Here is a 27,677-nt window from a genome sequence, read left to right as displayed (position 1 = left end):
ATCTCGGAGGCCATGCCTCCTGTCTTGTTTTACAACCCTGCAGCCGCCGCGTGAGACTGCTCGCCTCCGTACCGCTCTGTCACGTGACATGACGGCTGCTAAGCATTGCTGTGTTTGCAGGGGGTGGCCGTCAGAGACGCTCGCCTTCGTACCGAAGGAGGAGGGTAAAATCATAGGGTAGGGCAGCGCGTTCGCGGCTCACGTTCTAGGCATAACTTTTGGGGGAGGCGTTGTCAAGACGTGCGATCGTCCCCACCGGGAGTTAAGGGCGCGTGAGCGAGCATCCCCCTTCTCTACTCTGAGGGGCAAAGTACGCTGGGAGATCTTTTCCCCCTCTCCCTCCCTCTGAGATGCCCATCACCAGGGGTAAGTGGTAGATATAAATAGCTTGCCGTCTGAATGTCGAAGGACGTGCTCTGCGGTGGCTCAGTAGTTAACGCTTCGCATTCACGACTCGGAGGTTCTACGTTCGATTCCGCGCGTCAAAGTGTTTTGCAGACTTTTTTCTTTATTTTTTGCGTTTTCATTAATATATGAATACGTCTACATAGACAGTGAGTGTCGGCCACGCCCACGCTGACGCCGGTGGCAAGATCCAGAAGAGAGGGTCCGTATAATTGCTATCGCCATAAAAGGCGACTTTTCTACAATCTGTATGCGTCACTATTGGCCAACCGAATTTCGTTCTCGAGTTGATGCTTTTGTTTATTGTTCCTGCTCAACTGCATGATTCAGACATTGTCACGTGGTCGTGACGTGGATGAAGTTAGCAGACTGCATATCCAAGATGAAATGTTTATTTGGTTGAACTTGTAGCCGGTAAACGGAAACAGATTACTGCGACACACGCTGACACTGATAGCGGCGAACAGAGCGTCGATCAACTGATCCGCGGCAAGGTACGTCCACATTTATACATGTGGCGTAGAACATCAGAGCATCATTACTAGCGGCCGCGTTTGTTCTAGAATCAACTGAGCTGTTCGCGTTTGCGTGCTCAAGCCTAAAAAATGACCTCAAGAAATACCGAATACCCTCAGATACTCTGGCGTAACTTACGCAAGATACTATCTACAATTCAGATAGGCTGGCATCATGAAACAAGGAAATAAAAGAGCATAGATTAGAGAAAAGCACAGATAAGAAGCAGCCACTCACCTGAGGTGTAGACGAAACGGAACCGGAAGGTTCTGCGCCCTCAGGCCTTCTTCCCATAGCCATCGCTTTCCTCGTGGGCGGCGGGCTGTGGCGTACTGTTGATGCCGCAATGTCTGCCTGTCGTGAACGAGTCAGATGTGCACTGCGCTCGCGTCAAGATCGTGACACCTGGAGACGACCCGGTCTGGCGAGCTTCTGGAAAGCAACCTTACGCGCGGTGCGGTCCCTTTGTGCGGTGCGGTCTCTTTGTGCAATCATTTCGGTTCTCTGCTCACGTATTATTGAGCTAAAATATGTAATATTGAAAAATACGCATTTATTTCAAATACCTTTCGCCTTGTCACGTGCCGTGACACCAATTCTTGAGTAATTTAGTGCTTTAGCGTTTGTGTGAATCACTTTTGCAGTACAAAAAAGAAATTTGTACTGAACAAAAATTGTCATTCACGTTGTAGTGTAAAATGAATTTTAAAAGTAAGAGTTACTGTATTGTTACTGCAGTTGAACCCGTATAAATAAAAATTTCAAGAACGAGAATCAGTTCGGTATATTGTATAATTCGGTATAAAATGTTTGAAGAATACACGTACCATATTTTGGTTGCGAATTTCGGGCCGTGAGACAACTTCACGTAATGTGGGACGTTAAACCCCACAAATCAACCTCACGTCATCGCGCGAGGAAGGTGGCTTCATGGCAGTACGGGAAGATTTTCTTGTTTATCCATGGTTTGTATGTAGTTGAGGGTGCGATTTATATGCGGTGGTGCGAAGAACACGGTATTGATGTAAACAACGCCTCAACATTGCCCTACGCATACGCAGCTGTGTGTATGCTCAGGCGCTGGAGACTTTCAGTCTTCTCGGCCCTAACGTTGGCTTTGTTTTTGAATGTGATAATCCACGTTCTTTATTGTATTCTGTACGCAGCGGTGACGTCAGACATATTTTATCCACGTGATTATCACCGACTACGCGGATAACCCCCAGGTTCTTCTGTTTTACGGCAGCGATTACGTTAAAGGGTCACTAAAACGTGGCAATGAATTTTTTTAGAATGATGAAGTGTAGTTCGAGTACAATAATTTTGTTAAGTTTCGTCACAGTTTAGTAATAAAGAAAACATTGAAGATTGGAGCAACACTTCAGAATTTTCTGCCGGAATTTTCGCTCGTGACGTCACGGGTTCGAATAAGTACCTGTCGTATTTTGGCAATATATGCACAACATTTCCGAAAAGCTGGTTTGTTAAGTCTAGGGCATCTTAGAAGGTCAATGCACTTCATTTTTACCTACTTAAATATCTACGACGTCATGACGTTTGGCTCGGGAATTTACAAGTGGCGTCGTTGCCTGCCACATTTTTTGTACCCTTTCTCATTGACAAAGCGTTCTTTGTGTGTGCGTGTGCGTGTGTGCGTGTGCGTGTGTGTGGCAAACATGGCGATTATAGGACGGCAAGAAAGTGATTTACGAATACGAGGCAAAATTTTCTTTTTTGTCTTTACGAGGGGAGTGGAGAAACGAACGACGTTCTCACTCTACGGGTCGACGAGCGTGCCAACAAAGAATCATAGGAAAAAGCAGGAGATGGCCAGCTCACTCAGTGCGACACCTTCTTAACCGCCCCGTTAGCTCTCCCTAATGCATGCCTCGCCTTCCGCGAGGGAAGGCCAACCGCGTGGAGCATCTCACGTAACCGATGTTCGATATATCAAGTGCTGCGGCAATGTTTGTTCGACGTAGCCGTAAACTTTTCTAAGATTAGACGCTAAAGCATGATGTTTGAGTCTCTTTCGTTTTCTCTTTCTCCTCCTTTTTGTGTGGACTAATGGTTTGCCGCGGTACAGTTTTATTTGTATATTTGCAAGGGTGAGCGATTACTTGAAAAATCAAATATGAATTCAGCAATGTCCCCACCCACGAGGTCGTATTTAATGTGAGAGTCATGTATTCGAAAATCTAGAGTTTTCATCTGATATCCAAAGAAAAGTGTTCCACTTTTCTACTCGTTTCCCGATTAGATGGAACGGTACGGGTGCATTTGTCGCGGGTTAAGTAGGTGTACTACAAGAGCTTTGCGATTGTAGAACCTTCTTGTCGGTAATTTAGTTTGGTTTTGTATTGCAGCTTTATGCCACGTATGCCACATGCGTCTTTCAAACAAGACCTTTCCCTGTACATATATTGCCCCCTGGAACACCATAAATACGCGTTAAGCCCTAAACGATGCACTGCTGAGGCAGCGACGTCAGTGTTGCTACTCCAGTGACCTAGCTCAAAAGAAGCTGATCCTTCTCTACACTACTTTCGAGTATACGAGAAGAGTCACACTGCACCCGTTTGCGGGTACAAGAGTGAAAACTTTAGAGCAGAAGTACGCTGCGCACCTGAATGTCTCGCAGGTGCACCTCGTCGGGCTTCTCGACCTCGCCCATTTTGAGGAAGACCTCCTCGAGCGTGGTCATGGAGATGCCGTAGCTGCGCACGCCAAGGGTGCCCTCGGAGATGGCCTCCTCGACGGCGGCGAACAGGTTGGCGAAGTTGTACGTCGAGTCCATGGGCAGGATGAAGGCCAGCTCGGTGCCCGTCGACCGGTACACCGTCATGCTCGGCACGTACCGCTGCACCAGCTGGCTGATCTGGCTCTTGTCCGCGCCCTGATCGACCACCATGCTGCGCCGAGCAAGCAACGACAGACTCCCGTTCAGCAACGTAAACATCGGGATTTGCGCGAGCGCTGACGAAATTCCATAAATGGTGTATACTCTGTCGCGAGGTGATGTCGTCGTCGCTGTCATTGATTGTACAAGCACGGCAAACTATAAAAGCACCATCCTGTATAAATAGGCCACACGGTTCGGATTGTACGAACTTTGTCAATGTTCAGTTCATCTAATAAATATGTGGCCGACAGGGCAAGTCGTCGTTCTTGTAACTGTATTTTCTCGCGTATGTGATTCTTAAAGAGAGAAAAGAAGATGAAAGTGAGCCCCGTAAATGTCTGTATCACAGTGCGATACCTCAACAGTAGCTCACAAGGGATGGCGGTAAGGAGGAATTACAAGGACAGGATTAAAGGTATAAAGATATGGAGGGGGAAGGAGAGACGTGGCGAAAGGGCCGCGACATCCCGAAGTAAGAAGAAGATAGGAAAGATGGACACGGTCGCAGGAGTCCGAGGACGGGGCACCACTCAGCGAGAGCTCTTGTCGGCGTCAGGAGATGGCGTATAGGTTGAGCCAGTCGGCCACAGCTGCGCTGTCGTCGGAAATTGCGAGGCACAACCGGTCAGCACGAAATCCAGAGATCGAGCCGTATTTTCTCGCCGATACCCTAATGCATTCTTTAGGAGCATGTCCTTACATCTTCGCCAGCATTTTTTTCCGAACGGTGCCCGAAAATTCGCTGCACAACTTCAAGGGCCGGGCTGAACTACATACCTTACTGTTCGTAAGCTTTTCGTTCGGTAATATGTCCAGCACCATGATCAGCAAACAGATTGCTTTTGAGAACAATTCTAGTGTTAGACATTCTTTGCTTACGTGGACCCTCGGCCATTTTTCTACTGTTCCGCTTCCAGGCGTGCTGAACTCGCTGTATCAAATATAGTAATATCTTATACGTATACTAATCAAATACACAGCCATCCACTGCAGTCACCTCTGCTTTGAACATTCTTGTGCCATTCTATGCGTTTCGTGAAAGGATCGGCATGTCCTTAAGGAAGCAAAGGCGTCGGCAACCGTCACAGAGCTCGTCATAAGTATGCACGCCATGCTGAACACGCCCTTACAGAGCAAATGACTTCAGCACACGTTTTTGGGGGCTTAGGCATCAATACTGAAGTAGAACTCCGCATAAAGCAGTTTCAAAAAAGTCAAGTTCACTTACGTGAGGTGATAGCCTATTCCGAACCGGTTCTTGAGGAAAAGGGAAGTTCCGGCACATCGCAGCTTGCCCTTGCACAAAATTGCCTTCCAGTCTGCGAGAGTAACAAATGCTTAAAATCATCAATTGCTCCAGAATAGACTGCATACAAGTGCTTTCCTTAAAGTTTGGCGCTTCATTCGACAAAGTTGACGAGCGTGCCACCCATTTAACGTTTGTGGTTTCCGCGCATCATTACTCTACAAAGACTACGCAGCGCTCGGTGTTGTCTTTAGTTTTCAACCATAGAAAGGCGTATTTGTTTAATAAGAACGCCGAGACCACGTGCCTGCGAGGATGTCAGCCTCGTCCATAAAGTGGGTGGTGAGCACGATGACCTTGCCCTCCTTGCGCTTTTGGAGCTCACTCCACAGGTGGCGCCTCGAGTACGGGTCCATGCCGCTGCTCGGCTCGTCCAAGAACACGATCTGCGAAGTAACAAACGTCGGTGTTCGCTGAACGATTTACTATCGTGGTATCATTTCCACGACACCGTCGACGAAGCTCCTTCGGTGCCGTCACCATGACGTCTATTCTTCACGAACGAGATCTCTGCAGAACGTTATCAAGAATCCTAATTCGTTTGGGTGCTATAGGAGGTGCCTTGAAAGCCGCGCGCAGCGCCACTTTTGGTGCGGTGGACGCGCAACGTTGAGTGTCTTGGCAGACAGCAGCGCCTCATTGTCTTGATAGCTATGGTGGCACAAGCATCCGTGGGTGGCGTGCTAGTGCTTCAAGCAGGATTAAAATTTATCATAGCGGGAAATTCTTCCGAGATGTCACCATGAATAAACAAAAAAACCTGCGCGAAAGCGGCCACGTTTTCCACGTTAGAGAGCGCCTTGCTGCCCGTCGTCAGTATACTGATGGCGGAATGCGTGCGTAAGGAGTGCGTAATGAAAGATGCTTACTTTATAGCTGTCGCGGTAAGCTGCCGTTCTTCCACACTTTGTATATTGGTGCGTGGCCACTACCCGCGTACTTGAGCATTTAGAAATATCGAAGGCTCCACGGCCCCTCGCCGTGGAAATCATGGTGAGTGGACGGATGGCGTGCTCGTTTGTTGTGGCTTCGCACCGCGGCGATTTTTAAACACCGAGTCTCGCAAAGTGCTTTGCTTGAAATTCTCGCGTCATCATCATCATCACTCATCATGATCATAGTCTTTACCTCGCCGCTCGCGCAGTTCATGCTAAGAGCTTGAGGCGCGGGCGAGAAAGAGAACGTGCTATGCGATTTCTGCCAGAGAGGACGCCGTAACGCCGTTTAGCCTTTCGCTTCACCTTGTAAAGTGGCGACGACGATGGTACGGTCACTTCGGCCACCGTACCATCGTACCTCTCTCATTCAATACAAGCTCTTGCGTTGATCTATGTTCCTTTACGGAACAAACACTAACGTGCACACCCATCGCTAGAAAATTCCGAAAGCTTCATTTTTTTACGCCATTGTTTTGCTACTCTACGTCCCGCATCATTTCTTCCTAACATGCAGAATGTTTACCAATAAAAAATACTTCTGCATTAACCACTCCGAAGGGTGGGATTCAATTTATCACATCCGGTAGCTCTTTTCTTTGGCCCAGGCTAGCACTAGGTTTTAGCCCCAAGAGCATTTGGCTAGCACTGAGTTTTATCCCCAAGAGCGTTTGCGACGCCGTTTGCAATTTACGTGAAACGTAATTAATGCTAAGGTTATCTAAATAAATCCTATTTTTAAACAAGATTTGTCATTCTTTCATGAATTGAGCTAATTAGTAGTTTCGAAAACGATGTTTCAAAATATTTTGAGATTATAAACAAATTCATTTATATAACGAGACACCGCTCACTTTATGGCCGGTCCACCATGGTAGGTTGTGCCAGTTTATTTAGGGACAACAACCAATGAACGTCTTAGCTCGATCCTACCGAATGCGCATAGTGCTGCTGGGCGGCTAGTTGTGTTTACGGCGATGTGCTACGCAACTGAGTTTACTCCTTAACTGATAGTCCCATCAATCCAGCAAAGAGCTGATTGGCTTCGCATTACATTTCCCAAAAACTGCGAAAAGTAGACGGTGAGCTAACACTTATTAAGCTTCAATAGAACGTTCCAGTAGCCTTGAGCCGAAATAAAATGCTTTGAGTCGTTCATTTTCTGCTCATATGGCAGCAGGAACATTACGCAAGATCATTGCACCTGCTGAGGTGGTGTCTCAGACCAGTTCGATCATGCAGAGGAAGAATGCGAGACGGCAGACGGAGCAGGAAGCAAACACTTGTACGCCTCACAGCCGTGATACACACATTTCGCTGCCCCAATGAAGCAGGGACGAGTCGAGAAACTGTAAACCCGCAGGACACGACATGTACTCATTGGTGCAATCGACTACGCAGCAGTTCACGATTTCGATAAAGTACGTGCTAGCGGGCGTTGGAAGAGCGCATGGTTCTGCTCGGGCTCTCAACGACTATCTGCACTGATGACCGCGCGGTGGCACGCCAGTTGCAATGCACGGAGTGTATATAGCTGCATAGTGAAATCTAGTTAAGAAATGTATAACGTAACCTAGCGTTGGCTAGAAGCACTTGACTGTTGGTTAGCGGTGGTGGCATTTCGCCTGTATCGTGGATCTGGTTGCGTGCGGACAGCGTTGAAATATCTAAAAACAGGCAGAGACAACCACATATACCTTTGGGTCCCCGACGAGGGCGATGCCGACTGAGAGCTTGCGCTTCTGTCCTCCACTCAGCTTGATGGCTTGCACGTCAGCTTTCTCCGCTAGGTCCAGCTCAATCAAGATGTTCTTCACCTGCGGGACCACGCATGACGTACATGGGGCTGTTCGAAGGCAAGCTTATTTACATGCCCTGTTTAATTTCTCTCTGTGTCAGTCCTGAGTGCAATTGTCACTTCATTTTTTTTGTGGAGTCTTTCTCGGCACACTTACATTGTGAACGCTAAAGTTCAAAATTACATTATATATATCTATTTTTTTCAAATTTGATCGCTGTGTTGTTTATGATGTGTGGATGCTTTCTTGTTAGGGTGGGAAAACTGCGGCTGGTAGATTATGAAAATAACACGCATCATCGAGGCTCGTATATTTTTGGAGATATCTAAGTGTGTACAGACCTGAAATAAATTTTGACTGAAGTCAATTATGATTTAATTGTCTTCTTCTATAGTTTACTCATATCTAACAAATAAAAAGCTCGAAGTACCTTGAGCGCATCATAGTGGGCACCAAATCACTAGCTGGCCAGAAATTCTAGATGTCGAAGTGTCGCCATTTTGATAAAGTGTGATGACGCGCACAGCTGTCCTGAATCCCGACATCCTAATCATCACATTTTAAGTATGTTATCTCAAGCATCGAGAGTCATTGGTACTACGTACCAGCCTACTCCCTCCCCCCCCCTTTTTTTTTTTGAAGGGCCCTTCACTAATCCGTACTGTCAATTTTGGTTACACACTTGAACTTGGAAAGCGTCATTTTGGACACTTTCTGCCACTGTTTTTATTTAATTGGTTTATTAGCGTAGTACTTATCCTGAGCTTTGACAGCAGGCGAGGGACATTTCCAACAGATACTATCTGGCCCTTTTGCCTCAGTCAACTTCTACAAGGGTCGTACGTTCCTTGAATTCTCTAGTGAGCCCCATTCGAGTTTACGCGCCCTGTTCGTGTGACAAGCTCCGCCTTTTTTTTTTCATTGTAATTTTATTTTGGTGCGAAATTCAAGAAGTGGAATGGCTCACTCTTCAAGGTATGATAACAGAGATCGCGCACTGTGGTGAAAGACGTTCTCTTATCATTGCTTGTCGTTTAAAACATGCACGCTTGCGTTTGTACGCTAAACTCAGAGTTTCTCGATCTTATCCAAATGCGGGCAGCGGTTGTTTGTCGCGATTTCGAAACATTGCAATAGTATTTTTTATACGAGCCATTGGAACAGTATGGGAAGAAGGCATGCCTCGAGGTCAATGCTGCTGTGTGGCACTCCCTTCATGCGAGCGAAGAAGCGCAGGTGCTGCCGGGCGGTGAGCGTGTCAAAGAGGATGTCCTCCTGGAGGCAGACGCCCAGCATGGATCGGATCTGGGCCACGTCCTCGGGCTTGTCCGTGTGCAGGTCGTAGATGCGCGCCGAGCCGGACGAGGGCTTCAGGGTGCCCACCAGCATGTTGAGCAGAGTGCTCTTGCCGGCGCCGTTGTGACCCAGCAGGGCGGCGATCTGTCCCTCGTGCATAGTCAGGCTGACGCCGTCCACGGCCACCACGGGCTCCTTGCGCCACGAGACGAACACCTTGCGCAGGTTCTGCACTCTGCGTGTAGCGACGGAGACAATGCGCGGATGTGATTACAGGAGTGCTGGCTGGTTCATTTGTGGACTCGTTACGCGAGGGCAGCGTGAAGGCTTAAGTACAATGAAACGCAGTCCAGCGATCGTGAAATCTACTGTGTTTTTTATGAATGTATGTTTGCGCACCTCTTCCTAACATGTCTTTAAAACACCACCGGTGTCACTTCCAGGCACCACAGTTAAGATTGAATCCCGCCGATGCTGCCATACGCGAGAGTGAAAGGAGTGGGTGAGATGGAAATGTGGCGACCACTAGTGCAACAGCGAGCCTTATGTTCTAATTGAAGTTTGACTACGAGAGAAACCTGAAGTGCTTCAAGGAGAGCTGGGGTCCGGAATATCGGACGCGGAGAACCAAGTCAGCCAGGGGCGTAGCAAATAGACGACCTCCTCAATTTAACGACTTGCGCCTTCGAGTGATGATTTCGTGTTCTTGTGGCCGGGTTTACTCAGTATCGGACTAAATCACGTGATATAAACGAAAGACATTGTATCGAAAGCCCTTGGCTTCTGGAAGTTAATGAACGCCTACGGTGACAATATGGGCCATCACAATGATTTCGTCCCTACACAGCAGAGCGAAAAACGTCAGTTCACTCACTTAATGGCCTCCCTGCCGAGTAGCTCTGCTGGTCGGTCCTCGACGTCGGGAGAAGGCATGCTGTTGTCGGGCTTGACCAGATCATCCGGCGCGGTCGGCTTGCGGTTCCCGCCAAAGCCGAGCCAGCTGAAGATGAAGAATGGGCTACGCTGTTGACCGAACTCGCCTGCGATGGACACAGTGACCGCGGCGGACAAATTAGACCCCTGGTCACGTGAATCTTGTATTCATGTAAGACTCCGTCGCTTGAGAGGAGTACATTAACTGAGTGGCTATTCCATGGATCAACATTATCACCAGCCTGTTTTTGTCCACCGAAACCCACGCTGAGCTGCTCAAGGTGCTTTTACTTTATGCACCGCATTGTTTCGCACTTACACTGGACATGTCAAGTGGTCACCTCAGTCAAACTAATATGTTCAACCGCAATGTATCATTATCTGCATCTAATCTCTTTTAGCTTACTTATTAGTATAACCTCTTTTAGCTTACTTTTGCTGCATTCCAACAAAACGCGACTGTTAACATTCCCGATGCTTTACGTGACCATTCTTAGCTTCAAGTGCTTGGAAGTTCGAAGAAGTGTGAAGTCCTCGCTCTCCCTTTGCCTTTGACTTTCTCCATCACGACTTCTCAACTACAAAAAAAAACTGCTAAAGAAACAGCGAAGCTGATGGGTACTTGTTCTCGACTCTCTTGGATGTGTATGCAGAAGCAACGTGTGGGTACGGACTAGTTGCTATTCCGTTTGTATAGCGATTACAGTGCAAAGGGAAGAAATGGCACAACGAGACGAAGGACGTCAGCGTTCGTCTTCACCCCGTGTCTTCCGTTGTGCGTATCGACGGTTTCGGTGTTTGTAAACAAACTGGCTCGCGCCCAACGGCCTATACCCCAGCAGACTTCTGGTGCGGCACTTCCGCAAATGCTTTTTCAAAGGTTCCGGCGGTGTTTTCGTGGTGTGTTTCAGTTTGCTGCTCTGTTATTTCTGGCGCATTCTTTAGGATGTGTTTGCAGCAACGTATAGCGGCTACATGAAGGGGCTCACTGCTCACGTAGCCAATGGGCGCCGCGCAAAATATTCTTCGTGGCGTTTTGATAAGCGCCGCCTTCTGCTCCGTGTTGCCTCCGATAGTGGTCGCGCCTATACAAACAGAAGATGCATAAACTGCCCGAGAAGTCTGTCAGCCCACTTAATGGGGCCGGTTGGTTCTGCATGGCAACAATGCGGATTTGAAGACGCGGACCAGGATTTACAGCGCACACCTTTTCTCTGTCTGCCTCTTCAAAGCGCACCCACATCGTCGACATGCAGACGAAGAGTCGCTCGATTCATTGTGAAGTTGTTCAATTAAGCTTTTCAACTAGAACTGGAAACCTGCCCTCCTGTTGAACCCCGAACATATTTGTTTTCGTCTAAGCATACAAACTCAGTATAAAACGCTTATTTCTGCGTCTGTGTCACACCAGGCACTTTTTAAAGAGATCAGCGACAATCGGAATCGCTGGCGATCCGAAGTGTCCATGTGACTGAGAAATTATAAAATGTGCTGATGTGATGACTTCAACTGCGGCTGCAGGGTCACGCGAACTATTATGGTTTACTCACGAGTAAGCTATTCATGCATTACACGTTCAAGTTGAATCTACCTAAATTTACAGTTCATGTTCACACCCAAAAGATACATTAGCGAGAATGCGGCGATGTTCATTAACAGCAGAAAAACAGGCGATGAGTCATTTGCTCACACAGATGAGATCCTACTCGCCGGCGTCCCTTAAAAAAATCGAATGCAACGACAACGAATCGTGCACACCACGACTTACACTATGCGGCAAATAATGTTAAGTGCGGGTACATTGTGTCTCGTGTTGTTTTGAACAGTGCACATAATTGATATCGCTCAAACTATAAAATAAACACCCTTGCGATGGATTTTCAGTGTTAGCTTTCACGTTTTTCTGCCCGTTTCAGGCGTCAGTACACTTACGTGTCACGGGTAGGACACGACAGTGACTGTATGCTGTGTTTCAGTGACTGGGCGTTTTCGACTATAGTCTAACGTCTGAGTATCGCCTCTGTGCTATCAGTCTGCGCCGAGCTTTGCATTTCATTTGATGAAGTGCAGAGCAAACTATACGCGCTCTTATAATGGGAATCTAGTTTTCTTACGTGATCGCTACAATGCAGGCACCCTTTCTATCGTCATCGGTGAAAACAGAACGTTTTGACTAGCATATAAAATTATTTAGGCATGTAGACTGCATCCTGGCTTGACAAAGCTCTGCTCGAGTTGCCAGCGCTTCATCAAAATAATTTTATTTGCATAAAACACAGGAACACAAGCAGCCGCGGTCAGCAACAAACGCTAAAACCACGCAAAAACAAGCGAAAACGGAAGCTTCCAGGGATGGTTTTCCGGTGAACGCACAGTGTTGCTAGATACCGGCAGGCTCTGGCGAAACCGTCTATACAGGTTCCTTTTGGCGTTGCTGCTAGCTCTCCCGCTTAGCATCAAGCCTTGTTTCGCGAAGCGTGACCTCCTTTTCGGCAGCACAAACTTATTCTATGTCGGGCCATTGCAGCTACTGAGCGAGCACGCCACATGCGCATGCGAGGTGGTTGCATCTGCGCATGCACGTCTTCGCGTGACGTCACTACAGCGACCGAAAGGCTTTTCCATGTGTTTTTGCAGCTTTGACGTCAGCGGTTGCTGCTATGGCGAAGGGGCGACGGCACAGCGTGAATTTGTGACAGGTCAACGTGAATGCTTGGGTGAGTTGGTAGCTCACAGTGAAGAAAATTTTGAACACTGCCGAAAAAAAAAGCACAGATGTTCAAAAAGAGGCTGACGTGGACAAGCGTGACAGGGTTGAAATTATGGCTTGCTAGAACAGCCTCGCTATAATGTAAAAAAAAAAAATTCAAATCATGAATATTAGTTGTAAAGGTAGCTTCTCTGTCAAGCGACTCTGTCCACAGCGGTGCACGCTTTACAAGGTTGGCATTCAAGGCATCTTGAGCTAACCGGTTTCTGTCGTGTTAGTATATTATGTTTCACACCACTGTATTTGCGAGACAACGCTTGGTAAGCGAAAGAAAAACCCAGTAAGAAACATGGCTTACGCCGCTTTGAGATTCCCGCACCAATTCGCCATAATGTCATAGTGTTTGATGGCATCGGCCAGGACATACATAGTGTCACGGGGGTGAGAGAATGAATGAAATACATATTTACAAAATATACAGGGAGAGTCAGAGGCAGCTGCCGCCAAGATGGAGGTACAACAGCAGAAACAACAAGAGCGCGATCGCATTCATCGTCTTCGTCGTCTACCTGATGCTCTCTCGTTGCCGGTGTCTTGTAACAATAGTATGATGGAATAATGAAGCAATTTTGGGAGCATACAAACGAAAATGCAAACATACATAGCGAATGAGGAGCGGACACTGCACACGGCATTTGGACTGTCATGTTCTCTTCCGCTGTGTTTTTTTGGCACGCCAACCCTGTTTCACGATGAATTCTCTATGAACTAAGGTTTCTACCTTTAGTAGAAGAAGATATTGAAATGTGCGACGTAACATCGAAATTCAACTGCTAACAATCCGGCACTAAATTCAGTAATTAAATTTGTCTTTTTCTCTTCGCATAATGTACATACAGGGTCGGCATTGATGGGAATAGAGAGTTCTCAAGGAATGTATAGAGAATAAACGCCCCAGTTTTGGGAGCGATGCTCCCGTGGCCGGTCTATGCGTTACAGGAGATAGACGATGTGGTGGCGGCAACGACAGGTGCACGCATTCATTCCTGGTTCGAGCCACTAGTTAGCAGTACTGCTAGTTAGCAGTAGCTACAATGTGACACGTCAAAGATGCATTGCAAAAGCTTCGGGAGTGTGCGGCAGAAGCGGGGGCGGCACTGTTGCTGCGGAAGGAGACGCGCCATGGGTATTCAGAGTTACAATAAGAGCTGTACCGCCGTTCGACGTTACTTTAAAAGCCTATAGCGAATCTTTTTTAACTTATTTGGTGTTTCTGTGTTAGGTGAGTGTCCCTACATGGCTTCATACGACGGAGCGGTTAAAGCTACCTGATCTTACCTTCTTATGTTATAAAACGTGCTATTGAGTGATCGATATTCAATATAAATATCGCCAGCCCCGCGAACTCTGATTCAAGTTTTTGCTCTGGAACGCAACTATCAATATTACCTAAAAATTTCGTTGTGTAATGTTTCACACGACTGTACCAACACCCTTCCTTGTGCAGTTTCATTTTAGCAGTAATCGATGGGTTCTGGTGAACTTGACGCAGCACGCAACAGCCGCGTCCAACCAGGAGGTGCTTAGATCTGACCCTTACAATCATTGGCGTACGCGCTTGTTTTTCTGTTCTGTAACCAACCCGTTACACTTGTAACCACCACCATGCGCAGGTTGCGCCAGAATGCTCGAGCCATGGTAGATTATTTGAGAATATTCCAATAACATTGCGCGCACAACGCGAACAATACAGTTTATGCTAAAACTACTGCTGCCACCAGCAATAACGGTGTAAGATTCTATGCCACGTGTATAAATGCCGATACGTCTTACCTGGTTGATCAGATACTTTGGAATGCGGGTACACAAGTGTAATTACGCGAAATACAATTACGGAATGTTGTTATCTGGCTGTTTCTAAGATTCTACGGAAGCAAGTTAGCTTACTTCAGTCGCTGAAAGAATCGTCCAGAAATTTCAGCTAGGTCGCTGACGGCAGCTTTCCGCTTTCTGACGCCCATGTGTTGGGGTGAATTTCTCGTGCACCCCAAGCCTACTTTAATTAAATCTGTCAAGCTTAATTACAATTACTCTAGCAAGTGTCTTCCTTAACAAAATTAACGTGAAAGTTATCCATGCATGCAAAACTAAACTCTTGCGAAAGTAGCTGAGACGGATACGAATTCTTGAAGAAAAAATAAATTCAATGCTTTGCAGAACGCGCAGCAAAGTCACAGTGAACGTTTAAAAGCGGCCCTTTTAAAGACTTCTTTAAGCACCTTTAAGGCAACTACTACAGTATACTTGTATGGCACCCACTACTCCATAAATCGTCATAACTTATGCGATGTAGCAAATCGTATAAACTCCGTTATTATTCCTTCTTCGTAGTAGCGTGGTAACACGTGTAAGACATTACGTCTATTTTGTTGATGCTGTGGCTGGTGGAACGATGGATGTTCTAACATTAAGAGACCAGAGAGACGCAATGAGCTCTTCCCGCAATGAGATGTTATACATTGCGGCTGATGAGTTATGGCTGAGCATTTTGTAAAGAGTTGAAAGCAATGGACGACCCCCATTACACAACTCGCGTTACACAACTTGCGTTGTGTAACGCTTGGTTGTTACTTTACTCTTCTCACTTACACATGTTAACGTGATTCCTTCGCCGGCATGAAGCCAGCATAGGCTCTGTGGAAGATTACTCGGCTCCCACGCAGGGGACTCGGGTTAGAAACCTACTTTCTCTAAAATATTTTGTCGTTTACTTTCTTTTTGTTTCTTTTTTATTTCGTGTGGTAACGGCTACCGATTACCGACAGCGAACAAATACGGTGCCAAAACAACCGTAGTTGTGATGTCATAACAGCTTTCGCTGTGAAACAGAAACCACTTACGCTCTGCCGAAGTGACAGACAGCTGAAAGCGCGACTTCTTGGCATGCCCGTCGAGATTCGACGCTGCCCGCTGCAGATCAGGACACGACTTATAGAAATCAAAAGCGGAAACTTATTGCCTACCCAGAAACCTCAGGCGCACATGTCCCTCATCTGATTTGTCGCTTACATGAAGGCTAGCGATAATAAAATTAGAAAATTGTGAGCGCTTCAGCAATTGTCCAGATTACTTTAATAAGGTGAAAGCACTGTCAAACGCGGGTTCCGCTCTGGTTGCCATTTTGTTACACGTGAACCACAGTAAAAAGTGCGCGCTGAATTTCGAATTGCCTATCACCAGGAGTGCAGTGAAAGCATAGAAGCTGCGGAATTGTTTTCGCTTACACCACGAGAACTAGCCCAGATAGTATTCACAGCCCTTTGAAGACCAATTTTCCCAAGCAGACTTTCACGGCAGTTGACTTGCAATGACGAATAGGATGCAGTGATACGCAAGCTCATTGATGGGTTTCTTCACAAGCTAACGCTTTCTCGCAGTCGTGCAGTTGTACCTCTCACCTGGTACAATGGCGTCGAAGTAGTAGGCGAGGAATCCGTACAGGAATATGTCCACGCTGAGCATGATCATGGCGCTTCCCACGGAGAAGTCGTCTTCAAAGAGGTCAGCCCAGTGCATGGCTCCTCGGACGTCCATCTGGCTCACCTTCTCGATGCCCAGGGTGAAGGCGGCAGGCGAGAGCAGCGCCACCGCGTAGAACACCCACGCGGCCACGCGACCCCTGAGGAACACGGCGAGCATGTAGAAGAAGCTGAAGAAGAGCATCATCAGGCCCACTACGGAGCCAGCCACCTTGGACTTGTTGAAGAACGGCGTCGCCATGAAGCTGAATGTGACTATGGTCAGTCCGTAGAGGAGGGACAGTACGAATACGATGAAGATGTCAGTGTTTGGCAGGATGTGCAGCACGTACACCATGAAGGTCATAATGGCCGCCACGTTGGTCACCACAATGGCTTCTACGACGGACCAGGCGGTCCAGTAGGCGGACGGCATCATGCCCATCATGAGCATGCCTTCCTTGATCTTGCGCTCCTTTTCGAGTACGATATTGACGCAAAGCACGGAGACGAAAGGCGAGAACGCCAATGTGAGGTATAGCGGCACCAGGGTGCGCCACGTGGTGCCCGGGTCCACGTAGCCCGGCTTGGGCAGAAGCCTCACCACCACTTCGGGCAGCCGCACGTCACTCCTGGTCCACAGCTGGACAATTAGAAGACGGGAAAAGTAGGAGAGGTAGACTGGTGTTAAGTTTGCCGTCTGTCACTCTTACTGTCCTTCCGTATTTGTGTGCGCTGTACGTAAGCTGACAGTGCGCCTTCTATATGTACAGAAGCACTATAGAAACTGGCAAAAACCAGGAGCGTTGCTCTTAAGTACGCGATGGGTCATCGAACGCGAAATGCGAGTGTTTGACCTTGAAGATCTCGAATAGTACAGTAGTCTACACTTGTGCGAAAGCATAACTGGCACAGTAGAGGTCGCGCACTAACCCAACCTACAGAAAGTGTTGCATTTCGGTACTTTCAGTGGTAAACTAGCAGTAAACTAGAGAACTAACGGTCATACCACTGCTGTCGACAGGTCAGTGATTCTGTTTTCGTGCCATTGCTTCTGTATTATTTCAGCATGTTTTGTATCTTGTACTAAGTTGTTGCCGAATTTTTGTGTTAAAGAATTCCACCACTGTCTGCATGTCTTTTCCACTGTGAGTGCTAGTAGTTTTTGTATATTTACCACACGCATACGGGTATTCGGTGCGATGAATGCATGTATGGTGCTAGAGGACCAGTCAGGTGACGTATGTTTCAATGTCACCCCTTTCCACAAGCACCATGGCAATCTTGTATCGTTGCACAAGTAAATAAATAAACAAATAAGTAAATAAATAACAAATAAATTATTAAATATTAGGTCTGCATGTTTATAATGGCTCAGCATGTCATTCAGCAGCTGCGCAATTTCGAAAGCGGAATGTGGCAACTTAAGGGCGAAATGCGCACGTTTCTCATCGGCAGACATACCACGGCATGGTGAACCGTTCACTACATAACGAACTTTTGCACATTGTGTTTAGGATGTTCTACAGAACAATCCCGCGTACCATGTGCACACGAGGCCCAAATTTCTAGTGATGACGTCATGTTGTCATGTGCACGTATTTTCATACGCAGCTCACCTTGATAAACGTGTAGTCGATGGCCGCTTGGAGCACGCTGAATCCGCTCGAGTAGTAGCTGCCGGCAGGGCACAGTGTCGGGTCGGATGAATGCACGAAATGCTTGACCCGACACATCTCTGTCAATTCAAAAAGAAAAACAATTTTATTAACCCGACGTGGTGCATTTAAGACTGAGCAGAGTATCTTTGAAAACGAACCACTAACTAGAGGACAGCCTTCGATCTTCAAACGACTGGCCGAGCCTGCAGTCGCAGAAAACGGAAACGCACATACGTTTTTTTTTTTTAACGCGATAGCTTTTAAGAGCTCGTTTCGCCAAAATACCGGCGTCGGTACCGGCATCGTTAATTGTGAGCATAAAATCTTCATCTTGTGTGTCACCAAGAAATCTACAAAGATTCCAGAAAGATGCACATAAAATAAAGAAAAATTCTGGGTCCCAGTGGGAATCGAGCCCGGGTCGTTTTCGTGGCAAAGGGGTGTTTTACCACGCAGCCACACGTCTGCTTGTAATTAAAGTGAAAATAATCTGCTTGGACATTCAGTGAAAGTAACTTTCAAGCTGTACAAAAACACGCGCACTGTATACATGCTTCACAATGCAACATCAAATATTGCTGTAATAATGCGTGGTACAACGTACATTCTCATCGGGCATCAGAACATGTGATTATCATAATCACTTCATGGTTTAAAGCCAGTCACCCACCACCCAAGGCACACCCATTACTGCACCCATTCCCTTAAGGCCACGTAGTGGGTGCGTAGCAAGTTTGAACAAATTTCGCGCAATAAGTGTTTGTATATAGAATGCACCCAATTTTTCTTTCTTCGTAATACGACAGAACTGCCCGAGTGATGAATTCGCGCCACAAAAGTATGCGTAAGTGCGGCATAACATAGGCATAAGATAGCGTGGAATAGCGTAGTACATAACTTGGTGCTGCACAGAAGAAAATGTCTATGGATATCCTTGCAGGGGGGGGGGGGGGGGGAATGCGCGATGGGAAACGCAGGAACTGTGCTGACGCATTGCCCTCTCTAAGTATAAGTAAGTCATTATGCTTTTAGATCCGCATAGCTTCAGCAATACGCAGCATCAGTACAGTCGACAAAGAAGAAAAATATGTGTTTTCGTTCCCAGTGGAACTGGGCGAATGCATAAGATACACCGTGGCTTTCTCTGAAATACACGTGCCGTATTCACCTAAGGGCATCTCTAGGCCCCTCACACCGACAGAAGGCACCATGTACCGTAAATACCCTGACACAAAACGCACCTAAAATTGACAGATAATCATGTGAAGATTTAAGATTGGTAGGGAAGTGGGGACTGCCTAAGCAAGCCGCTGTCAAAAGCAGTCTGTCAAAAGCAGTTGATTTTGAGGATATCACCGATAGGGACGATGCTATTGTCAGCGTTGGTTTGCCTATGGCATAATGAAAAGATCCTTAAAAAAACACGCCTCTTAGCTCCTATCTAAAGGCACAGGGTCGTTGAGATCGATTACTACGAAAACCACAAGATGAGATGCCTGCGCCGAGTTTCCCCTCTAGTTCGGGGACAGCCCAATCTCGCTTGTCCGGCACACTATATAGTGCGCATATCCACGCTGCCCACACGAGTGAGGAACTGCCTATATGCGCATGCATGTTTCGTAGAGTATCGGCGCACGCCTTCATAAACAATACGAGATGAAGACTGCCGTTTATTTTTTTTTACGTATGACTATAGAACATCCTTACATATTCAATGATCGTATTATCATCCCACGCTGTTTTCACTGAACAATTTTCGCATTCTTATGCACAAATCCTCCGCATCCTTACCTATGCCGACGTCCTTCAGTTCTGGCGACGGTAGGTGTCGAAGAGGAAAGCGCAGCTGATAGGAGCCGTTCTTTGTTAGGTCGTCACCTTCAAAGACCACGCCCACTAAAGACCGCGTCGAGTTCTGCCGGAATGCCTGGGCGCGCAAAGGATGAAGACAGGCGTGAGAAAGGAGAGCATAGTAAGAACAAACAGACAGATTGTAGACAGACAGATAGATAGATAAATAGATAGATAGATGGAACGATAGATAGATAGATAGAACGATAGATAGATAGATAGATAGATAGATAGAACGATAGATAGATAGAACGATAGATAGATAGATAGATAGATAGATAGATAGATAGATAGATAGATAGATAGATAGATAGATAGATAGAACGATAGATAGATAGATAGATAGAACGATAGATAGATAGAACGATAGATAGATAGATAGATAGATAGATAGATAGATAGATAGATAGATAGATAGATAGATAGACAGATAGACAGACAGACAGACAGACAGACAGACAGACAGACAGACAGACAGATAGATAGATAGATAGATAGATAGATAGATAGATAGATAGATAGATAGATAGATAGATAGATAGATAGATAGATAGATAGATAGATAGATAGATAGATTAGCACAGCATATAGCATGGCGCACCTCCTCCATGTCCCTGGAGGTGTTGTACATGGAGTAGTTGAAGCCGCTGGTGTACGTGTTGGCGTTCAGGTAGCCGATGACGTCTTGCATGAATCGCCTGGTCTGTGGCGTGGATGGCGCCGCCATGATCTCGTTGGTGAGCTGGGAGAGGTGTGACGGCGTCACCAGCCGCACGTGCCCGATGGGCGTGTAGTGGGGCGGCTTCGAGCTCGGCTTCAGTCCGCTCCGAATGCTCATTAACGAGGCCACCATGAGCAGCGGCATCACCACCTCCTGCGAGCATCGTATACGCTTTGTTGCGTGCAAATGGTGACGAGGAGAATGGAGCGAGCCAGTACCTTGCAGATATACGTGGCCCTACACATGCTGACGTCGCCAACCAGGCGCCCACCTTTTATATACATCTAGGCGAAGGCCAAGGCAGGAATTGGGGTGTGTGTTTGAGTCCCTTTTCCGCCATCCCTTCGAAGTTTTGATGAAGGGGCTGGTGTTTTACAGCATATTATGAAAATGTTTTTTTTTTTTCTCGAGTAGTAAGACCTTCAGCAAGTGCCCCCGCGCTCCCTATCCCTCGAAAAATATTGCCAAGGGGTGAGAGTAGGCATGTTAATGATGTTAATGACGACTTGTATCCTGGCTACAGACCTGTCTAGGAGGTATTGATGCACACTGTTGATGCCGCCAACCGAAACGAACTTGCGTTTAGGTTTGCCTATGAAATACTGGTAAAGTCGTAACGCAAAAAAAAAAATAGAATGCGCTTATTGACTGATAAGTGCGTGAACGAACATCCTGTGTGCATTTTAGGTAACGCACTGGCGTGCTTAAATGCCATAGATAAATGTTTTCTGTATAGGCTACGTCGTGGTTTGGTGGCGCGGAATAGTAATATGTTAGATAAACATTATCTTTTCATTGTGCTACTGTGACAGATAAAAATACGTGTGCTTTCTTTGTGTTATCAGTGACATGAAATCATTAAATGACTTGTAGGCTTTAAATAGGCTATAGCTGGAAATGAGAACCTGTCCTAATTTGTGCTATTAGGTCAACGTCGCTCAGTCGCTGTTATTAGGCAAAATATACACGTGCGTGTGGAAAGACCTTAGCGACGAGGAGTAATCTGCCTTTTTTTTACGTTGAAATATTGAACAGCCACAATCAACAGCCATTCTCTCCGTGAATCACCAAGAACTCCGCGTACTTGGTGTTTTAGGAATTTTTTACTACGCTGTTACGTTTGGTTGATTGATTTTTTTGGCAAGCACTTGTGAAGAATTTTTTAATCTAATTTTTTCATAAAGTTATCTTTTTGTACATTCAATGTGTGCCATCACAAAGAGCTTGCGTTCATCGTAATAAACCAGTTGCGAGTTCTGCGCTGTGTGTGTTCCTTCTTATGTGTTTCGTCTTTTTGTGCTAGTAAATCTGTCTTGATGAATGTAGCCACTTTACGAAGGTAGAAGTTGAGATACGGAGGTAATTAAAACAGCTTATTGCTGATAAAGTTAGTGCTGTAGTGGCACATTGGAAGTAAACTATGACCCTCGCGCAGCGTTTTCATAACCACGCGACGCATTCAGACCTACAAGAAAAATGGCCGTCGCCTCCTGGGCAGAGGGCCGGGCACCGACTATGAAAAACGTTTACGATGGAGGGTGGAACAACCCCGTATGGTGCGACAAACCTGGGCTTAGCCTGTGACTTACCCAGAAGGTCTTCGCCTTCTCCGTTTTCTTGAGCAAGTAGTTTCGCCATATCAGGGCCATGAGCTGAGTCCAGAACATGCTACGTCGTGGCACCGCCATCTGCGAACAAAAATGGAGACGTGTCAACGCCGAACGTGAATGTCTTTACGTTACGAGTCAACGTGGACAGTTCCATTACAATGAAGCCTTGCTTTAAAGGAGCCGGGGTCACCCAAAGAATCAATGTGAAGAAGCAAAGTCGTGAATTGAATGCGCGTGTCAGTGAAAGTGCACGAAAACCGAACTATTGGCAGGTAGACACAAATTGGAGGTCAAAAGGAGATATAAATATTAATCTATAATGTATGCCAGAGAAAATACATCAGAAAAAGGAAAAAAAAAAGGACAACTATCCACGAAAACGCCGTGTTTGCGTTCGTTATGTTGCTTTCAAAATTCACATTCGTTTACGATTTTTTTAAATACCAAAAGAAAACAGTAAAATATTTGTTACCGCAAAATGGATGATCATCGAGTGAATTCTTTATGCATTAGCATGGTGGGGACCAACTGGTAAAAAGTATACCAGTTTGCGTGAAGCCAACCACTGGCGTTCGATCGCCTGGTGTACCGCGTTTCCTGGTATACTATACCAGCCACATTCAGTGATGCTGGCGGTCAACTAATGCATTTCGACTGACTCAACGCGCATTTACTACTACATCATAAGTGATCTTTAATTGCACAAATCTTACCGCGAGGATCCGCAAGGTACAAACGGACAGTATCTGCCATTTCCCTTTCATCATCTTTGCTCCCGGAGCACCAATGTGTAAGGACGGCAACAAGCTATAAATCGGTAATCCGCCACGCCAACCGACATTTCCTGTTGATCCACGGGTATGCGTTGTGAGACAACCTCTTGATTCTTCAGCCAATATTTTGAGTTTAGGCCAGCTGATATAGTTATACGTATATATGGATGTATAGAATGGTGGCGGCAATTTCAAGGGCATTGCGTAACGAACACTTAAGTATTGCAACGATTAGCCGCGTCTATAAGACACACTTCCTACGCACGATGGGGACGGCTTGAATCAACTAATGTTCACTAAATAAACTGCATACTGGCTAGCCAAAATACAGCAACGCGGTCAAATTTCTGTGGAGCAGAGAGTTGTTGGCCGACTAATTCGCAATTCATATTTTAATTTTAAATTTAAAGTACATCCCAGAAAAAAATAGAGTCAACGAAGCAAGCTAGGGGAGGCCGTTAAAGCAGCTATATAATATGGAAATATTTGTGCTATAGTAGTGACATTGACTGAATAAAGAAGAAAACGTGCGGTTACAAATGGAAACTATCGGGGCTTTCTCAAAAAAAGCGTAAACAATATAACTACTTCAGATACCAGAAATCGAACTCGAGTCACCCCGATGAAAGCCAGATGCGCAGTATACAGCCACTGTTATGCCGCACAGCTGATTGGTCTCCCATCCCGACGTCAGGCTAGTGACAGGATGCTATACCACCACAAAGCTGGCTCTTTGACCGCGTCCTTGAAGGTTCAGCCTGATGATAATGATAGAAATATTTTTATTCAAATGCAAAGAAAATGGGGAGAGTCTTTATATCGGGACACCTACGCCAACCTCTGCGGCAGCCCGGGCCCGCTGAATGAGCGCCCGACAGACCTCGCAGGCGCCGTCGCGAAGGGTGCCTCCCCACTGATCTGGTGTACGGGTGGACTAAAGCATCGGTGAAAGGGGAGAGAAGTAGGCTGCGGTGCACTCTACAGTGACGTAAAAAGTTGTGGGGATAGCGCCACATCATGTACAGGCATCGGTATAACGAATCGGGTATATGCTATGCATAAAGTGCAGCTTTGGGAAAGGCCCAGTCTGCAGCCGGCGAAGTGCGACAGCCTCTTCTCGCGTGAAGGACTTCGTGGGAGTTGCCCTTTCGAACTCGCGGTGTATAGACAACCGCACAGCTTCTTCGTGTCCACGATTGCTAGGGACGGAACAAAACAGCTCTCCTTTTCAGCAGAGAGCCGTCTCATTGCAACAGAATTGGGCTGCCATCAGCCACCCAGTCGGGCTCTTGCCGGTGACCTGAATGGTATCTCGAGGCTACGCTTTGCTTTCTGCACGTCCCTCTGTTACATTCTCCTGAACTAATGCACGTCGTTGGACTACTTCGTTTCTCTTTTTAAAAGACACGTTTAAACTCCACTTCGTGCGTGCACATGTTCTGTTTCACACATGTTGCCTTCTTCGCACAGCTTAAACGTACGGCAGCTCGTATCATCATCCCCAGCCTAGTCTTCACGACCGAAGCTCGTTATGAACTATATTTCGGGGGCTGTGGCGGCGTTTAGACTTTTAATCAATCAATTAATTAATTTTATATTCATTGTCACACGCCCTGTAGAGTGATGACGCAAATCGCATACATATATTGGTGCAGCGAATAGTTTGCTGCGCTCACACCCACATACCGCAAACTGTGCTTTCCGGATCGCGCCAAGCGAACGTTAACCAGAACGTACTCCAGCACCTCCTAATCGTTTTACGCCGCGCACTGACAACGAACTCGGAGCTGCGCCACGCAAAACTCGTGCAAAAGCCAGAGGAAGAAAGAGCCGCCACGCGCTTGTTGTCATAAAACGTTTGCCCTCGTGCAATAGAAAGTTACTTTTTATTAATATGTTGATTGATATGTGGGGTTTCACGTCCCAAAACCACCATTTGATTATGAGAGACGCCGTAGTGGAGGACTCCGGAAATTTCCACCACCTGGGGTTCTTTAACGTGCACCCAAATCTGAACACACGGGCCTACAACATTTCCGCCTCCATCGGAAATGCAGCCGCCGCAGCCGGGATTTGAACCCGCGACCTGCGGGTCAGCAGCCGAGTACCTTAGCCACTAGACCACCGCGGCGGGGCTTATTAATATGTTTCGAAAGCACATGTGCCAGACAAATGTGCCCGTGCACGCGAGGTAATGTTACCAGACTACCTGTTAACAGTGTTTCAGTCGTATAGGTTTCGTTTGCTTCGCGGAAAATGAATGAGAAAGATCAGAAGATATCGTGGTCTAATATTGAAACGTAAGTATGGCTACCGGCAACCACTCGCTAACTATGTGCAAACATTTAGTTACGTATAAACCAGTGCTACGAAAGTCCTCCACTCTGTTGACGCCTCAGAGGTCGGTGCTTTCCTTCTTCGCCTGAACGAGCCACGCGAGAAACGCCCTGGACGCGACGTCTTAGCTCGAGACAAAGACTACAAACCCAAAGAAAGAGACAGACAAAGCAAAGGTCAGCGCGGCCACACCCAATACTAATCGAACCGACAAAGCATTTTACTGCACGGCTCTGAAAACGCCTCGACGAAACCAGCACTCATCATGCTCAAAGTGGTGTCACTACGGTGGTCTATCGGCTAAGGTACTCGGCTGCTAACCCGCAGGTCGCGGGTTAAAATTCCGGCTGCGGCGGCTGCATTTCCGATGGAGGCGGAAATGTTGTAGGCCCGTGTGCTCAGATTTGGGTGCACGTTAAAGAACCCCAGGTGGTCGAAATTTCCGGAGCCCTCCACTACGGCGTCTCTCATAATCATATCGTGGTTTCGGGACGTTAAACCTCACATATCAATCAATTAAAGTGGTGTCGCTAGGCCAACAGGCTTCTACCAACGTCGAATTTCCCGAAAGTCACTTGTTTCTACCAGCCTTAATGTTCGGACATCATTCTCATTTTGCTCGGAAAGACTGCCGATACCACACTAGGCACTGAAATTGAAACCCGGTGGACAACCTCCGGAAGCGAAACACACGCTGTGAGGTATGTTCTGGTAATGATGAGATTCGTACACTTGTGCGTATTTGGGCCTGAACAAGAATTCCGATGCACGCTAGCATATTTGGGCTCTGCACCCATCGAAATGCGACAGCCGGGGTCGGGACTCGAACTCGCAACCTTTTCGTGCGACAAGGAATGTGATAGACGTTGCATGAGCTGCTGCGACAGGAATCAAGAGTTTTCCGCCCACGTGATAGCATCGGTAGATCGATGCGACAGCGATAGGGATCAGAGAGTCTTACGCCCACATGACTGCATTGGTAGATCGATGCAACAGCATATAAAATTCCAGAGTGTAACTCGACAGCGCGCGTGTTTCTAATTAAATATGCAGAAGATATATTTCCTGACCTTGGCTGTTCCGTCTCCTCTCCGTGGCCCCGGCAAGGCCGCTGCGACTCGAGGCAGTGCACCTGAATGATCAGCAATTACGCTATCACCACCACCGCGGCAATTATCAGTGCGCGCGTAAACGATGCCATACGTGTCAAGGGCTGCAAGCGTACGCCATTTGAGAGTGCGTAGAGCACAATGTTAGGAACCGGTGCATCGTAGACCGGCGCGGGGTCGGTCGATGAAAAAAATAGGCTGAACCCGTTCCCGAGGTAACGGTCAAGCCGAGAAAGAAAGAGTGAAAGGCGCGCACCACCGAACACAATGCGCTTTCGCTTTCTCTTCACCGGCGACTACCGTGATGTTGCATAAGCACGGGACTGGCGTAGCTCTGGTGCAGCCGGAGCATGGCTGGCGCGCGTAGCTTGCTGATCCAGCAATGGGAGCGAGCAGCTTTTGCGGCGACGCGTTTATTATTGTCACTTCCAGTGACTTGACTGGCACCATTGATCGCAACATTATATCCTATACGACCCAAAACCACGATATATTAAAATGAGAAATGCCATTGTAGAGGGCTCCCGGAAATTTCTTCAACGCGGGGTTCCTTAACGCGCACATGAATCTGGGGATTCATGTGCGCACATGAATCGCCTCCTACAAGATGCCGTCGCAACGGCTGGGATTCGATATGGCGGCTTTCGCGTCAGTATTCAAGCATCATTACCATAAAGACCACTACGGCGGGTTCAATTAAGCCACCGCATTTTTCATTATGATAATGTCCCTGCATCTCTAGAGAAGAGGAAAAAGTCTAGGAGCATCAGTCATTACATAGCCATAACATTACGTTACATCACGTTCCACAAAACACTGATATTTTCATAGTAAGAATACCATACGTTGCACGTCACCACTCAGACAATGTCGAGAGCCTGTGGCGTGTTTCGGAGAAGTGAGGAGGCATCGGTCAGCGTGCGCTGATCGATCTTTCCTGAGAGGTTTGGTTCAGGTAACAAAAAGATATTATAGCCATTCTGAACCACTACAGATTTGGTAAAAAGACAGCCCACCTCCGCAAACCTAGCATACTGGAGAAGAGGCGATGATGTGTACGGAAACCGTAAGCCGCCACATCCCTTCACAGCATCCTTTTGGACGCCACGTCTTCGATGATATAAAATAATTTCAGCATCTATGTATATGTTTATTTTTATCTATGTTTTATTTTGGCTACCCCACCCCTCCCTTCTCCTGCAGGTCGAATCCCAGCGAGGAATACATGACAAAATTCAAATGAAGTGCTGACGTGCTTAGTCCTGCCATTGGTTCTTGGGATACAACATCAGTGG

General features: G+C 46.9%; 1 protein-coding gene across 10 annotated transcripts in view; it reads right to left on the bottom strand.

Moving 5' to 3' along the window:
* The window catches only part of LOC119171581 (cholesterol transporter ABCA5-like), a 113,803-nt gene that overhangs the window by 25,683 nt on the left and 60,443 nt on the right, over positions 1-27,677 (bottom strand). For 8 of the 10 annotated variants that reach the window (XM_037422361.2, XM_075890258.1, XM_075890255.1 and 5 more), the window contains 12 exons: positions 22,143-22,241; positions 20,434-20,706; positions 19,773-19,908; positions 17,940-18,058; positions 16,261-16,963; positions 10,034-10,199; positions 9,046-9,394; positions 7,762-7,881; positions 5,377-5,515; positions 5,052-5,142; positions 3,548-3,833; positions 1,159-1,275 (listed from right to left, as the gene is read on the bottom strand). In XM_037422361.2, coding sequence (XP_037278258.2) covers positions 1,159-1,275; positions 3,548-3,833; positions 5,052-5,142; positions 5,377-5,515; positions 7,762-7,881; positions 9,046-9,394; positions 10,034-10,199; positions 16,261-16,963; positions 17,940-18,058; positions 19,773-19,908; positions 20,434-20,706; positions 22,143-22,241 — 2,598 coding nt within the window. Of the gene's footprint in view, positions 1-1,158; positions 1,276-3,547; positions 3,834-5,051; positions 5,143-5,376; positions 5,516-7,761; positions 7,882-9,045; positions 9,395-10,033; positions 10,200-16,260; positions 16,964-17,939; positions 18,059-19,772; positions 19,909-20,433; positions 20,707-22,142; positions 22,242-26,343; positions 26,493-27,677 lie in introns of those variants that run through there. The other 2 variants (XM_075890262.1, XM_075890259.1) reach the window with 2 other exon arrangements.

This window comes from Rhipicephalus microplus, chromosome 3 (assembly GCF_043290135.1).
Source record: "Rhipicephalus microplus isolate Deutch F79 chromosome 3, USDA_Rmic, whole genome shotgun sequence".
Lineage (NCBI taxonomy): Eukaryota > Metazoa > Arthropoda > Arachnida > Ixodida > Ixodidae > Rhipicephalus > Rhipicephalus microplus.
This window is presented reverse-complemented; position numbering and strand designations above follow the sequence as displayed.